At 40.2% G+C, this 17,041-nt stretch overlaps 1 protein-coding gene across 3 annotated transcripts in view; it reads left to right on the forward strand.

Moving 5' to 3' along the window:
* The window catches only part of Galphas (G protein alpha s subunit), a 67,787-nt gene extending 54,990 nt beyond the window's left edge, over positions 1 to 12,797 (forward strand). For 2 of the 3 annotated variants that reach the window (XM_067772325.1, XM_067772326.1), the window contains exon 9: positions 12,556 to 12,797. In XM_067772325.1, the coding sequence (XP_067628426.1) occupies positions 12,556 to 12,702 (147 nt within the window). In that variant the 3' untranslated portion in view covers positions 12,703 to 12,797. Of the gene's footprint in view, positions 1 to 1,277; positions 2,875 to 12,555 lie in introns of those variants that run through there. The other variant, XM_067772327.1, reaches the window with a different exon arrangement.
* Positions 12,798 to 17,041: the final 4,244 nt, after the last annotated feature.

The raw sequence follows: 17,041 nt of genomic DNA on the forward strand, positions 1-17,041 counted from the left end.
GTAATGTGGAACCAACGCCTCTAACACCCCTTTCCTTATGGTCCACCCCTGTTGAAACGGCAAGTTTCCTTGGACTCCCGTTAGAGGATATTGATGACAATTTGTGATCGGACGCGGCTATTAGGTGGGGCGAGCATTGCTACAACAACAACAACATGTTAGCTTGTGCCCAACTTATGTATGTTGTTGGCGGTAAATTTTAAGAACTGATTTGCTTTCTTCAATTTGTAGAAATGAAAGAATCGCATAGCTTTGTTTTTAATATTTTCTCAATATTGTAAATGCATGAACTGACACGTTTACCATGTGCACATACATATGTACATATATACTGAATGCAAAGAAAAATTAAATATTAAAAACAAATTACTGAAACACTATATCTCATCTTTCATTGTCACAATCATTTCATCTCGAAAATATTATTCAATTCACATTTTGCTAAAACTTTGGTAGTAAACGGATGGCGAGATATATTATTTACCTGCTTTTATTAAATAATGAATGAGAGTGGAAAACCTTAATTATTTGATCACAAAAGCTTGTTTCGTTTATTTACGAAATGTGTAATGTTTTGCAAAAAGTGTGAGCTTCGTAAAGATCATATAGTGCATATACTAAATATTTTCCACATTTTACCCAATATCAATTTTGGAAACAACGGTCGTGAGAGGTATGTATGTACCATACTTGCTAAAAAATAAAACAAGTGCCTGTCAATTAGATTTCATTTATGTTAGTCTATGAAATAGCAGTTTCTCATTATCACTAGTTCCTCTTGTGAATGTCTTTTATAACGAATTTGTATTGAAATGCCAAGTATTGTTTAGTTTGCTCGTAAGTCAAATAGCCGGAACATACCACTTTGTAGCCAAATATTTTAAAAGGTTGAGTTAAATCGGAAGGGGGTGTGGAAAAGTAGCCACAGCTTTAACTTATTTACGTGCTTGGATATTGCACGCGAGTCGCTTCTCCGCTGCGCTTACTGGCGCCAATTGGTAACATCAACGGAATTTAAAACGTTTTCCTATAAGCGGAGTGGGAGCCGCCCTTTTTCTATGCATCCGTAAGCGGGGTTTGATTTATTTTCAGTATGAGTATTTTAAAGAGTGCGGGGCGCCCAAACAAAAAAGTTAGTAAAAAAAAACCACTCTAAACTTAAAGCTTATGTGGAGAGGGTCTCGGATTCTCATATTTTTTTGTCTACTTAAAAATACATCGGAAATCGTGTTTTTATTGTATTTTAGTTATCTATAGATATTGATTTCATTCTTCAGGGCTGCCAAAGGAGTGTATCGAAGGAGTTGTAATAATGAGCTGTAAAACACTTACGAAGGCATGATCATAGTGCAACGAATAAAAGCCCTAGGGCTTCGCTGGCCAGACCATGTTGTGCGAACGGATGCAGACTTTCCGACCTAGCAATTTTTCCTATTATTATGCGTATTTGGCAGCAGTGGAAGGAGGAGACCTCCACTGAGTTGGAATAAAAAGGTGGAGGAAGACATAATCTTTTGATGCGTGACGAATGCACAGGTTGCCCAAAAGATGTCGTCACATCGTAAATGTAGAGGCACATGACACTTCATGAATATTTGGTATAAAAAGGTATCCCAAAGTTGGTACAACACACGCATGCAGACACGATGGTGAAAATTCATAGTACAGGCGACGACCGTTGGGACTGAAATTCTAGTCAAATGAAGAAACCAGAAAAATGCATGACTAAATGTATCGCGCTGAAAGGAATCCCCAGCGTGGTAGAGGGTTAGAATATACCCGCGGTAGGTATGCCTGTCGTAAGAGGCGACTAAAATACCAAATAGATTCAATGGGTTGTGTAGCGCACCCCTTTCAGGTTGCCAGCGCAATATATAGCTTCTCCAAACCCAATTGTCAACCTCACCTATCCGTGGCGAATCCTGTTTCATTAACAGCAGAGGCTCTGGCGACCCCGTGCTCCTCATGGATCTGGGGATGGGAGGGCGAAATGGCCTAGAAGGTCGCATGTGGTCATCGTTCCCGAGATGGTCGGGCTTGGTACCGGAATTTACCGGATCTGCATCCGACAAAGGACCATCAACATCGATAACACTCCCCAAGGCCTTCGGGGAGCGTGCTTATCGCTACAACAACAACAACAAGCTGAAAGGAAAATGTAAAGTAGGGTAACTCTTAATTCATTTACAACTTTAATAAAGCTAAATGGCGCCGCAAGTTGAGAACGATCTCATTTCAGTGCCGCACAACGCCGGCAATTTACATAGATAATGTTTGAGCAAAAAATTCACGCATGAGATGTTTGCTGCTTGAAGTACAAGTTAAAACTGTCTGAACGCCGAACTGTTTTCCGAAACTCTACGAAGCTCTGTTGTTGTTGTTGTTGTTGTTGTTGTTGTAGCGATATCGACACTCCCCGAAGTACTTGTGTTATCGATGTTGACGGTCCTTTGCCGGATGCAGATCTGGTACGTTCCGCGTACAAGCACCGTTAAGGTACTAGCCCGACTATCTCGGGGACGATTTAGTATGACCATATGAAACCTTCAAGGCCATACCGCCCTCCCACCTCCTAGATCCATGAAGATCTTGGGCTCGCCAGAGCGTCGGCTGTTAAAGAAACAGCATTCGCCAAGGGTAAGTGAGGGTGACAATTGGGTTGGAGAAGCTGGCAACCCCTTGAAAGGGTTGCGTTACACAACCCCTGAAATCAATTTGGTATTTTAGTAACCTTTCACGACAGGGGTACTTGTCGCGGGTATATTCTAAGCCCCCTAACCCGCCGGGGAGTGCTTTCGAGTGCACCACTGCCTTATTTTGACTATCCCTACGTGACAAACATATTGGGTACTCCAGAATGGTGTGGCATTTTTGACTAGATTTCGACTCAAATTTTAAGTAACTTCTCTTTAATAACTAAATTTTGAAATTGTATCACTTAAAGAAAGTAATAAAATATAAAACTTAGCGTAGTGTTCTCATGTAAACTTTTAGGTTAATTTGTCCGAAAAATTTTTTGTCAACAAATTTTTTTTATAGGGAATTTGGCGTCTGGGACTACGAAATCAGTCGGGTATATGAGTAAATGACTTCACTTCCTAATTTAAGACAAACTGTCAAAGTCTTTTCAAAACTGACTGTAATATTCTAAAGAGAAACTATCATAAAAATTTAACATGGAAATGCATCAACAACATTGGGATCCTGATATTTATCTGAACCAGTTTCGGATCCACAGTGTGGCTCTGTTGATTTTGTTCTTTGTGAAAGATATTTGAGAGCTAACTCTTTTCTTAACCCGACGACCATAATACTCTTAAAGCCCCGTCACATAAGCACTTTTTCATATAGATGCGTTTAACACAATCTTATGCATTATGAGTAGTTGCACGTATTTTTTTATTGATAACGGCAGATCGAGCGACACTAGCGCCATCTGACATGAAGAAGTAACCATCTTTCAACTTTTGTTGCAAGCAAAGCAAAGAAAAAGAATTTGACATTTGATTTGGCTAAGGGTGCTTTCACACTTTGCAAGTGAAATTATTTTTCCCACTTGTTGGTACTTTTCTCAAATTTTTCACAGTTAAAAACTGCAGTTTAACAAATGAATACGACACAAAATATGTATGTTAGCAAGTATTTTTCTTGTATATTGAGAATGTTTTTGTGAATCATAAGAAAACGCTCAAGAAAAATTTCGTTATTTGTTGTGTGAGAATTAGCAGCAGCCAAGTAATTTTGACATTTCCTTTATCTCTCAGTTCTCTCTGGAGCGGCGTCACTTCCCTGCACGACACGTAAATGTAAAAGTGTGTTGGGGTGTATGTGGGGTCCATCGCGCTCTCTCTCTCTCTCATTGGGTATTTACAGGGATTGTAAAGCCAATCCTATAATATGGAGTCTTTGTGTGGTGGATAGCTACACAAAAAAGAACCTAACTCAAAAAATTAGAGGGGGTATGTAGGATATCAATGCTTAGCATTAGGGAAGCCTTGAAAACAACCCCTACGGCTGCACTGTATGCCATTCTGCATATTTCGCCTGTACACCTGGTGGTAAAGAACGTAGTTGTGAACTGCAACGAGGCTCAGTGCCTCGGGGAAGCTTGAGCGCAGACCATACGACCATAGCAGTTTTGCGTCATCAATTACAGGACGAACACACTACCTGATTCCGTATCTGCGCTTCAAAGGGGCTCTTAGAGCTACAATAGAGGTAGATGGTTGGCGCAAGGGTGCCTAAATGATTGGTCCAAAGTAGTGAAAGGAGTAGGGTCTGTAGTATACTGTGCTGATCCGAAAATAAACAGATCCTACAAGCTGTCAGACCACTGTAGCGGTTTCCTTGCGGAAGTAGTAGCCGTAACCAAAGTAGTAGAAACACTGGAAGAAAATAGCTTAACTTGCAGCTGCGTCAAGTTCTATCAGCCCAATTCTAAACGAAAGTTCCGTGCGAGTTTTCTCCCTTCTCCCATTCCTCGTATTCTAAATAAAAATTCCTTGTGAGTTTTTTCACTTCTCCCTTTCCTCCTATTCTGAACAATGTTCGAAAAAGCGGAAACCGGTTATGGGAGAAAAGTAGGTATTATGAATGTGAGGGAGAGGGAGATTTCTCTGCCATTTCATAGGAGTTTTTTCACTTGTTAAATTAAAGGGAATGCATCAAAATAGTTAAAGGAAATTGGTTATTTTAAGAAAGAACACTTATTTGTACAAATTTGTGCTAAAAGATGTATTTATATTCTACCACAATATTCTCACTTCTAATACAACAACAACTACAACCACAATATTCTTTATTTTAAGTTGAAAATGCATGCAAATTTGATGCAGCCATCCAGAAATTGCGCAAGGATTTTTTAATAAGGCTTAAATAGATTTAGGCATATGATGAAGACGAATTCAACTCAACTTGGCCGCCAGAAAATTGCTTTGCTGAATGAAAGCAGGCAACTCCGGCAGATTTGTGTTATGCGGCCGTCTTCTTCTTATGTTCCGCTGTTGATGTTGCTGTGGCACCAATTCATTACTCATTTAAGTGAATACCACATGAAATGCAATAAATACTGTGCAATGTTTATATTTTATTTCTTAATTTCCAACAAATTTGCAACAATATTTAAACTTTTCAATTTTTTAAACAAAATAAGAAATGTGCAACGAAATTTCAATTGACAAAACAGCTGACTTCGAAAATTCGAAATTCCTATTCCCCAATTATTGTTCTCCCTAGGAGAACAGAATTGGAGGAATTTTTCCGCGGGAATAAAAAAATCCGCGAGAACAAAATTCCGCGAGAATATTTAGAATTGGTCTGTATATTGACAACCAAGCAGCAATTAAGACAATGATCTCCCAAAGCATAGCATCTAAAAGTGTAAGTGATAGGGAGAAGGCATATGGGAATAGATGGGAAGGAAAAGGTGGATGAACTTAGGCGGGTTCCGATAGAAACACTTTCTTGGTCGGAGCGTCATTTTTCATTCGCATAACATGGCCTAGCAAGCGCAGCCGTTGCATTTTAATTCGCTGGACTATGTTGATGTCTGCGTATAGCTCGTACAGCTCATGTTGTTGTTGTTGTTAAATCTTCTTCGGTACTCGCCATCGCCAACGCGTAGTGGTCCATAAATCTTTCGAAGAACTTTTCTCTCGAATACTCCCAAAACCGCTTCACCTGCTGTTGTCATGGTCCATGCTTCTGTCCCATACAGCAGGGCGGGTACGATAAGTGACTTGTAGAGTATGAAATTCGTTTGCCGAGAGAGGACTTTACTTTTCATTTGCCTACCTAGTCCAAAGTAGCATTTATTGGCAAGAGTGATTATTCGCTGGATTTCAGAGCTGATGTTGTTGCTAGTGTTGATGATGGTTCCCAAATAAACGAAGTCTTTTACTATTTCGAAATTATGGCTGCCAACAGTAGCGTGGTTGCCAAGGCGCATATGCGCTGACTCTTTGCTCGATGACAGCAGGTACTTCGGGTGGATGAACCAGGGTTGGGAAATGACATTTCATGAATTGTGCTAAATCCACTCAAAAATCGTACTATTTTCGTTCAAATTGTACTGAATTTTTTTGTGTATGGATTTACATATATTGCACTATTACTCATTTACTTTTTTTACTTTTTATTACCAAAATAAAAATACGTGCTTAATGTGTGTATTCATTTGAAATTAATTTTTCTTTTTATTTAGAAGGAAACATTTTTTTTAGTTCAATAAAAGTTTTTGAAAAACATAAATATTCTTTTCTCATACATACATAAAACATATTATTATTACATAGATATATTTTAAATATTTACATATATGTATGTATGTTTGTTAATCAAAAAATGTTTCATACTCGTCAACGATTAAACTTTGTTCACCACTAACTCCCTTATCAATTTGCATAACAATATTGCCCCTGGCCTTAATAAAATCCTTTGTTATTATTAAAGAAGAAACAGATTCAACAAGTAAACGATTTCTACACCTGGTTTTAATTATATTCTGTATCGAAAATATTCTTTCAACATTCGCTGAAGAATGTGAAATTGATAAAACCCCTGTGCAATTCTGTATATATGTATTTGGAAAAAACGGCTCGTTCAGTTCATTTTTCAATAATCGCACCTTTGCCCAAAACTCAGAAATGGAATGACTCGATATTCCGAATTAATTTCCTCGATTTTACAATTTCACATGTAGGAAATAATTTAGCAACCAGTGGAACAATGCTAGTTGCTTCTCCTGATAAAACAGTTTCAGGAGCACTAGTTCGTGGTTTGGTAGTGGTTTGTATGCGGTACACTACATCGCTGATCCGTTTTACAACTTTGTATGGGCCTTCCCAGTTACACTGCATTTTCAGGGACAAACCTTTTTTTCGTTGCATTGTATAGCAGCACCAAATCTCCTTCTTGAAACCCTTCTGAATTAATTGCTTTATCGTACCTCGCTTTCATCTTGTCACTCATAATCTTTGCTCGTTGCCTTACCAGATCGTGTATCTCTCTCAGCTCTTCTTCCAAGACACCAGTGGATTTCTTGACATTCCTCTCCGCATCGGCATCTATCCCATACTTCAAATCAGCTGGCAGTCGAAGGTCATTGCCAAAAATTACCTTTGCGGAAGTTTGGCCTGTTGTGTCATGTACTGCCGATCGGTAGGCCATCAAGAAATTAATGATATGTGTTTATCCCAGTCCTTATGGTACTTGTCTACTACTTTCCTTAAATGCTCCTCCAATGTTCTATTGAAACGTTGCACCATACCATCGGACTGAGGATGCAATGCAGTTGTCCGTGTTTTTCGAATGCCCAACTTCTTGCACATTTCTTGGAACACAGCTGATTCAAAATTCCTGCCTTGGTCAGAATGTAACTCCATTGGTACACCATACCTTGCAACCCATTCTTTTTTAACCACTTCTGCTACTGTTTCTGCTTCTTGGTTTGGGATTGGGTATACCTCTGGCCATTTACTGAAATAATCTATAACCACCAGTACGTATTTGTTTCCGCGGTTGCTAGTAGGAAATGGACCTGTGACATCCATGGCGATCCTTTCAAATGGTGCACCTGAAATATACTGCTTCATCTGGCCATGACTTCGGGTTTTGGGCCCTTTCGCTCTGTTGCATACCTCGCAGTTGACAATCCACTCGGTGACCGACTGACGGCAACCAACCCAATAGAATATCTGCTTAATTTTCTCGAGTGTCTTCGTGATTCCAAGATGACCTCCACTTGGACCATTATGCAGCTCGCTGAGCACGTCATGAATCCTCTTTCTGGGAACAACTATCAGTTTCTTCTTGCATTGACCATCCTCACTCTCCCATACTCGATGCAAGCAACCGGATATCAATTCTAAACTGTTCCACTGTGCCCAATATGACTTCGCAATGGGACTCTCTGCTGACATCTCCTCTCTGCTTGGTCTTTCGTTTCGTTCGAGCCCTTGCATAACATGTGACAGATCTGTATCTTCTAGCTGACACTTTCTTAGTTGTTCCTTGTCCCATTCATCCGTACACGTTATAGTCATTAGCCTCGGCCTTTGAACAGTGCTTGCATCCCAAACTGCATGGCCTTCGTGACATTGCATGGCATTTCCATGGGTACTACCTTTTCGCTGCTCAATGGAAAAGTCATAGCTTTGTAGTCGCTCGATCTACCGTGCCAATTGTCCTTCCGGATTACGGAACTGCAGAAGCCATTTCAACGCTGCGTGATCTGTCCTGACACGGCATCGCTGGCCGTAGAGGTATTTGTAAAAATGTTTAATGCACTCTACCAATGCCAACAGCTCTCTCCGCGTAACACAGTACTTTCTCTCTGGTTTTCCAATCGAACGGCTGTAATATGCAACTACCTTCTCCTGTCCATCGACCAGTTGTGATAAAACGCCTCCTATAGCATATCCACTCGCATCTGTATCTAGAATAAATGTTGCTCCTGGAATCGGATATGCTAACATTGGGGCAGTGCACAAACGCTCCTTCAATGTTTGGAAAGCCACTTCTTGCTCCTTCTTCCATTCAAAAGCTTTATTTTTTTCTTGAAAGCTCATGGAGGCTATGGGCTACGCTGGAAATATTTGGTACAAATCGGCGGTAATATGTGCACAGCCCAAGGAAACTTCTTAATTCATGTAGGTTCTGTGGTCTTGGCCAATCCTTTACAGCCTCTATCTTTTCGTTCGCAGTGCAGATGCCCTCTCTCGTTACCTTGTGACCCAAATAATTTACTTCCTTTTTAAACAGCGCACACTTTTTGGGACTTAACTTCAGACCAGCGCCAGCTATTCTTTGGAAAACTTCCTCCAAGTTCCTACGATGTTCATCAACATTCTTGCCCAATACGATGATGTCGTCCAGGTACACCAAGCATGTTTTCCAATGTAGTCCTTTCAGTACCTGGTCCACGAGTCTCTCAAAAGTAGCTGGTGCATTACAAAGTCCAAAAGGCATCACTGTAAATTGCCAAAGACCATCACCGACACTGAAGGCTGTTTTCTCTTTATCTTCCTCCTTCACCTCCATTTGCCAGTAGCCGCTTTTCAAGTCCAGCGTGGAAAACCATTTCGTACCAGATAGCGAGTCCAGAGTGTCGTCAATTCTTGGCAATGGGTAGCTATCCTTTTTCGTTACGTCATTCAACTTCCGGTAGTCCACGCAAAACCTCATTTTTCCATCCTTCTTTTTTACAAGTACTACCGGTGAGCTCCATGGACTAGCTGATGGTTCGATGACGCCACTGTCGCTCATATCTTGAATGATTTGACTCACAACTTCCCGCTTCGCCAGTGGAACACTACGTGGAGCTTGACGGATCGGCCTCGCATCTCCAGTGTCAATTTGATGTTTCACAACGTTGGTGCGGCCTGCTTTAGAATCATCCTGGTCAAATATGTTCGCGTACTTTAGGAGCAGTTGTTTTGCCTTACTCTGATATGCTTCCTCTAGCCCCTACGTCCATGCCGTGATGTCATTTGAAAGATCAGTATTACTAGCTGAAACGTGTTCCTGGAGCTGTTCACAGTTAATAACTACTTCAGCCTCTTGGCATCTTCCCAAAATAGCTCCTTTAGTCAGTTTGAGTGGTGACTTGAACTCATTGAGTACTCTTACCGGAATACGTCCATCTTGTTTTGTCATAAACAGGGTTTTTCCTACAAGTATGTTTAGTGCTGATTTGTTTGCTGCTTCGGCAACCCGAAATTTGTTTGTCCCACAATCTCCATCAACCTTTGCCCAGATGACTGCTTCGGATTTTGGTGGTATTTGCTGACTCTCTTCCACCAGCACTCGTTTACTGCTGTAGCCTCTCTCGTAGCCGAAATTAAGTGGTACATCCATGTTTTTATATCGCATCGTCTTGCTTTGCATGTCGATCTTGATGTCCTGGTCGATTAAGAAGTCCACTCCAATTATGATTTCATCAACAATTTCTGCCACTATAAAATTGTGTACTACCGTGACGTTCCCAATTGCGACTTCACATTCTACTTCTCCAATTACCTGGGTGTCCTCTCCCGTGGCTGTACGTAATCTTGCTCCAAGTATGGTCTTATCTTTTTGTTGACTAAATCCGCTCGAATGATGGAATGAGATGCACCCGTATCTACAGTCAGTAAACGTTCTTTTCCGTCCACATGTCCTCCAACAGTAAGATTGCTCGATCTTCTTCCAATATGCGAGATAGATATTATGGGGCATTCAATTGCGGGAGCCAGCTGTCGGCCCTTGCGGCTGACTCGATTTAGTTTAACGATTGAGTGGTCTTGGAGATTTGCTCATCACCTTCTGCTTTGCGTTTACGACCACCCACATTGTTGGAGCTATTGGACCGCTGCTGCAATGTCGTGCAATATGACCTGGGTTGCCGCACTTGAAACATTTAATAACTCCGGCATTTTTCTGTTGTGATCCCTTCAGTGCTTCCAAAATTGTGTCTACCCAATCTGGTCTTTCCACTTCCACCCGATGAGCTTTGTATGCTGGTTTACTCAATAGTGAGGCCGTTTCCTGAGTCAATGCATGTGATACCGTTTCAGCAAATGTCAGCTTTGGGTTTGCGTATGTAGCTCGCTTCGTTTCCACGTCCCGTATGCCATTTATGAAACTCTAGATGTTTACCCTTTCAGTGTATTCCACGGGTGCGTCCGCATTTGCAAGATGAGCCAATCTTTCAATATCTGAAGCAAACTCGTGCAATGTCTCATCTGCTTTTTGGTAGCGGTTTTGCAACTCAATTTGGAATATCTGTTTTCTATGCTCGCTTCCATAACGTCGTTCTACAGCTGCCATCAATGCTTCATAATTGTTCCGCTCTCTTTCGGGAATCGTCTGTAGGATTTCCGCTGCTGGCCCCTTCAATGCCACGAACAGTGCAGCAACTTTATCTTCCGCATTCCAGTTGTTCACTGCTGCGGTCTTCTCAAACTGTAGCTTAAAGACCTGGAAAAGAACAGAACCGTCAAAGGATGGTGTTTTTACCTTTGGATTACTCGCTGACTGGACGATTTAGTTGTAACTGCTCGATACGTCCTCTCAAAGCATCCACCTCGGCCTCGATTTTATCCTGTCGACCACTGAAGCCTTCATGAAACTGGGTTAGTTTTTCTTCCATATGCGCTTCCAGTTTAGATGATATACGGACTTCCTGCTCTTCTAGTTGTGTGGAGATCTGAGATGATATCTGTGCTGAAATTTGTGCCGACATTTCTGAAATACGCGTTTCCTGTGCTTCAATCTTTGATGTTATGCGTGTCTCCTGCGATTCTAGTTGTGATGCCATATATGTCTTCTGCTCTTCCAGTTGAGATGACACTGTCGATGTTTGAGCAGATATTGCAGCTAAAATCATGTTCAAGTCTGTGCTGGTAACCGTCTGCGATGTTTCGTTTTTCTCTTCAATTTTTGTTGTCTCTTCTCCATCAAGATGAAAGACATACTCTTCCACATCAATTCCTTCTGCCTCCATTGCCTCTCGTAGCCGTGCCTGAAGTTCAGGTTTAACGCCGCTTGTATTAATCCACGGCTCTCCAACTCCTTCTTTAGTTGCTGGATCTTCCATTCACTGAACTTTGCCATGTCCTTGTTGTCCTCTGGAATTTATTCAACAATTCCTCTTCTGACACCAATTATAACAAATTTACTTGCAAATCCTCTTATTTGCCCTTTTGCTAGGTTCGTATCGCTAAACTGTTGAATAAATAACTCCAATATTGAATAATGGAAAAATGGCCTTTATTAAAATACTTCACAATAACACTCAAACTGTGCAACGAATAGCTTAATAACCAAACTGATAGCTTAAATGAAACTGACTTTCAAAATAATACTGCTATTGCTCGATATCGTCTTAGTCGTAACTGCTTGACAACTCAAATCAAACTGAATTCCAGCGCCTCTACATCTGCGGCCTTTTATACTTTCTGGTTTCCTCATTCGCATCTTCTAGAATCTACTAGCATTGTCCATGAGCTCTCAAACTTCTCAGCTATAACTAAAATTGCACGATTTTATAGCTTCTCTCATACCCCATGCTTGTATGTGTGAGCGACACTTCCACAATTATAATTGCCTACATTTAGGAGCATCTCAAATAAGATGTCTGCATATGGTTGTGCCTTTTCAGCTGCGTCTACCTACATATGTGTGGACATAATGATTGAATTATTGATGTGAATGTTTGTAGTTTACAGTCTCTCGCGCACACATAGGCGTATAAGTAAATGCATCTGTGTGTGGCATCTCTCGGATGCCTTATATATGTGTATACATGATTTGATTATTGACGTAAATATCGCTTAGCATGGCCTTAGCATCGCCTTAGTGATGGTATAGCTTAGTGATGCTAATATCCGTGACAATACGTATGTCTGATTCATTTTTTCCGAAATAAAACAATCATTTAATTCAAATTTCAAACATCCCTTCATTATGTCATTATTGGTCATTCATACATACACACTACCCCGAAATTGATTACAAAATAAAACCAACAAATAATATAAATTTGCTCCTTTCGTTTGTTCTTGTGCCTCATTACAGCGTATCTCAACTGCTAGTGGCGATGGCAAACACTACTGTTATCCGCATTTTACATGTGCAGTTGATACGGAAAATATCAAAAGAGTGTTTAATGATTGTCGAGATATAATTCAAAGAATGCATCTTCGCCAATATGAGTTGTTATAGGTTTATTTTTAGTGTCAGTGGAAATAAAAATATGCAAATAAAAAAAATTCTTTAAGAACAATTAAATAAAAATACCATGTTTGATCAAAGACAGATTATTCTGTTTTTTATTTTCCATTTTATTTTTTTTTTTGTGTTATTTTTTACTAATGTGTTCAATTTTCCAAAAGTACATATATGTATGTGTTAAGAAAGTATATCGGCGGTCTTATGCAATAACCACTCAAGTCGACATACGAAAAATTTTAGTTATGAAGGCGGCAGTGCAAAATGGCGTTGAGCAACACCATCAGCTCAGTCAGAATTGGGAAGGACCTCTCTGAGCCGTTCGAAACTAAACGATGTTTCAGACAGGTGAACCCCTATCGTGTGATTTCTTTAATTTTATGCTGGAGAAAAGCTGATAGCTGCAGAGCTTAACTGATCTGGAACAATATTCTATAAAAGCGTGCAATTGCTCGACCTGAACACCCGCGCCGTTAGTTCGGCTTACTCCAAACTGGAACAAGAAGCGGTAAAGATGGGTTTAATGATGAATGAGGACAAAACGGAGTATCTGCTTTCATCGAGCAAAGAGTCAGCGCATTTTTGCCTTGGCAACCACGCTTATGTTGAGAGCCATAACTTCGAAATAGTAAAAGACTTCGTTTATGTGGGAACCAGCATTAACACTAACAACAACATCAGCTCTGAGATCCAGCAAATAATCACTCTTGCCAATAAATGCTACTTCGAAAACGAAAATCATGCTTGACAAGTCACGTAACGATCTCGTCCTGTTATATGGTGCAGAAGCATGACAACATCAGATGAAGCGGCTCTGGGAGTGTTCGAGAGAAAATTTCTTTGAAAGATTTATGGACCTCTACGCCTTGGCGATGGCGAGTACCGAAAAAGATTTATTGATGAGCTGTACGAGCTTTACACAAACATCAACATAGCCCAGCGAATTAAAACGCAACGGCTACGCTGGCTTGGCCATGTTATGCGAATGAAAGATGGCGCTCCGGCTAAGAAAGTGTTTCAATCGGAACGGGCCTCTGGTAGCAGAGGAAGAGGGTGGCACCCACTCTGCTGAAAGGACGAGGTGGAAAACGATTTAAACTCCCTTGATGTGACCAATTGACGTCAGTTGGCAGAGCGAAGAAGCGACTGGCGCGCCTTGTTCGACGGCCATAACCGTTTAAACGGTTAAGCGCCAATTAAGTAAGTAAAAATATTGTTTTGGGATTACAAAATACGTGATTGTACGAATTGCTTCGTATTAATTGAATGTAATAGCTGAAAATCCGACATCAGCGCCATCCAAGAAATGCGTTGGACGATGCAAGGAAGGAAGAAGATTAAAAATTGTGATATCTACTGGAGCGGCCATACTATGTGTATGCAATTTTCGGCGTTGGATTCGTGGTGGGAAAGAGACTTTGTGCCAAGTACTGGCGTTCACGTCTGTGGACGAACGTCTCGCCGCTATACGAATAAAAGCAAAATTTATCAATATATAATTCATTTGCGCCCATGCACGGACAGAGGAGAAATACGTTGAGGTGAAAGATGCCTTCTATGAACGTTTAGAACGCGCATACGAGCGCTGCCCACGTGTTTTTTGGCCCCAAAGTTGGACAATTCGGCCTACACAATGAAACTTCTCGTAATGCACTGGGGTGATTGACTTCGCCAGTGCTCGAAACGTGGTCATATCCAGCACGAGGTTCATGCATAAAAATATACATCAAGCTACATGGCTGTCCCTAGATCGAAATACATGAAATCAATCGACCACGTTGTGATAGACGGACGGCATGCCTCCAGTGTTTTAGATGTTCGCACGATCCGAGGACCTAACATCGACTCGACCATTATCTCGTCGCAGCCAAAATACGAGCCCACCTCTGCGTGGCTTAAACCAAGGAACAAAAAACACAAAGAAAGCTCGACGTCGAAAGGCTGCAATCGTAACAGACTGTCAATGATTTCGCAAATTGACTCTCACACCTGCTCGCTGAGAGCACACATCAATCGGCCGGAAAGCATTCCCGCCTAGGAAAAATTGGTTACCGGCGACCATGGAATTACAACTGGTACGATAAAGAATTCCCTTTTGCAGCCGAAAGAAAAGACGCTGTCTACAGGGCTACGCTAAAAGCGAGCGCAAAAAGTAGAGTGTGAAAGTTACCGCAGATGAAGAAGGGCGTGAGTGTGAAGAGCTTGAGATACTGGCCATCCGCGAGTTTTACAAAAAAATTCGGCGACAGACGGAACGTTTTTAGTCCAGGGCAAACTCCTGTAAGAATGAAAACGGCGACCTTGTAACCGATGCCCAGAGAAAAATTACGGTGGGAACACTTATGTTCTTCTAAATGGATACACCGATGTGCCGCCCAGGGATGATGAACCCGATCCCGCAATCGAAGATGATTAATGTCTCCACACCTGCTTATGAAGTTACAGTAGCAATAACCATATTGTAACGAATTTACTGAAAATCCTCTTATTTGCAACCTTCTGCTAAGTTCGAATCACTAAACTGTTGAATGAATAACTCCAATATTTAATAATGCAGAATGACCTTTATTCAAGTACTTTCAAAATAATACTTCTATTGCTCGACAGATAGCGTGCTTAATCGAAACTGACTCTCGCGCCTCTACTGTTGGTGCTTTTATACTCTGTGATTTCCTCGTTGCATCTTCTAGGCGCTTCCAGAATTTACTTAGTTACTGCCATATAATTATAACTACAGATGCACGTGTATAGCTTCTCATATGCGCGTGTATTTGTGAGCGACACTTCCTCAATTACAATTGCATACTTTTGGGAGCATCTCAGATAAGATATCTGCATGTGTTTGTGCGTTGCTTCTCCGCTGCGTGTACGTACATAAGTGTAGACATAATGATTGATTCGTTTATGTAAATACATAATGATTGATTTATGGATGTGCATAGAAGTCACTCTTAGCATCGGCTTAGAGATGACAGTACCCCTTAGTGTTGCTAATATTCGTAACAATATTAAAAAACAACAAGATCGCGAGCGCTGATGGTTTGCCTACGGTGCTTTTCAAATACGGCGCACAGTGGACCGAAATTGAAAAGTTGGGACTTTGGACTTTAAATGTACATTTTCGTATTCTGTGATCTTTTTCCATAATTTATTGTTATACAACGGTTTTTCGTAAAACCTACCGGTTTTCATATCGACATACCCTAACGAGCATATGTGTACATCTAGGTATTTTTTCCAATTTCCAGCAATTTTGGCTTCACTAAAATAATTTTTACTATTTCTCAATAAAAATATGTATCAAGGTCTAACCCAGAAGCTTTCGATTTTATTTTAAAAATGTGTGGATAATTCGCGAGAACTCGCCGAGGGTTAGAGGTTATAATTTTAATTGGGCACGAATATACATACTACATATGAAACGCAACATTTACTTAAACTAATAAAAATTGTTTTTTTAGTGTTTTTTTTTTTTTTGCCATATACCTATATGTATATTTGGAGATTTCACGGACTATTGACCCATCGAAAAATTTTTGCTTTTAATCACTCTTTTGGTGCTAACGAACAAGCTGGAATAGTAAGCATCATATAATCAAAAAAAAAAAAAAAAATTACGAACAAGCTGGAATAGCTAAATTTTTGATTCGAACCTTTTTTGGATTGTTAAATGTAAATTCAATATAAAACAATTAAATGTATAATATGAATTATCAAATATTTTTTTTTAAATATTACCCAGAATTAAAAAGTGAATCACAATACAAACATAAAAAAAAAAAAACAAAAACAAAAAAAAAGCGAACCTTTTCGAACCATGAAACCGAGTACATTGCATAGTATATAACCCTAACTATATAAATAAATTAATCAAGTTATGAGGAAATGTGAGGAAAATGACTTAACGGTAAAATGTGATTTTTCCCATACATACAATTTTTTTATTTGCTATAACTTTTTTGTTTAAGACTTTATGAAAAAATACTCATATATAAAAACGTCATGTAATGAGACTTAAGATCGATCCCCATCAAAATTTTGTGTTATTAACTAATATTTTTTTCATTTCCCTAAGTCCACTGAAGTCCAAATCTAGACCACTGTGCGGCGGCGAGGAATTGGTAAGGCGCATGCATCAGAGTCTTTGCAAAATATGGTCGGACGAGTGCATGCCCGACGATTGGAATCTAAGTGTTTTTTGCCCCGTCCACAAGAAAGGGGATCCTGCAAACTACGACAACTGTCGTGGAATCAGCCTTCTTAATATCGCATATAAGGTCCTGCCAAGTGTATTGATCGAAAGCCAACCGTGAATCGGCTGATTGGACCTTGT

The sequence above is a fragment of the Eurosta solidaginis genome, chromosome 3 (genome assembly GCF_040869045.1).
Source record: "Eurosta solidaginis isolate ZX-2024a chromosome 3, ASM4086904v1, whole genome shotgun sequence".
NCBI classification, from domain to species: domain Eukaryota; kingdom Metazoa; phylum Arthropoda; class Insecta; order Diptera; family Tephritidae; genus Eurosta; species Eurosta solidaginis.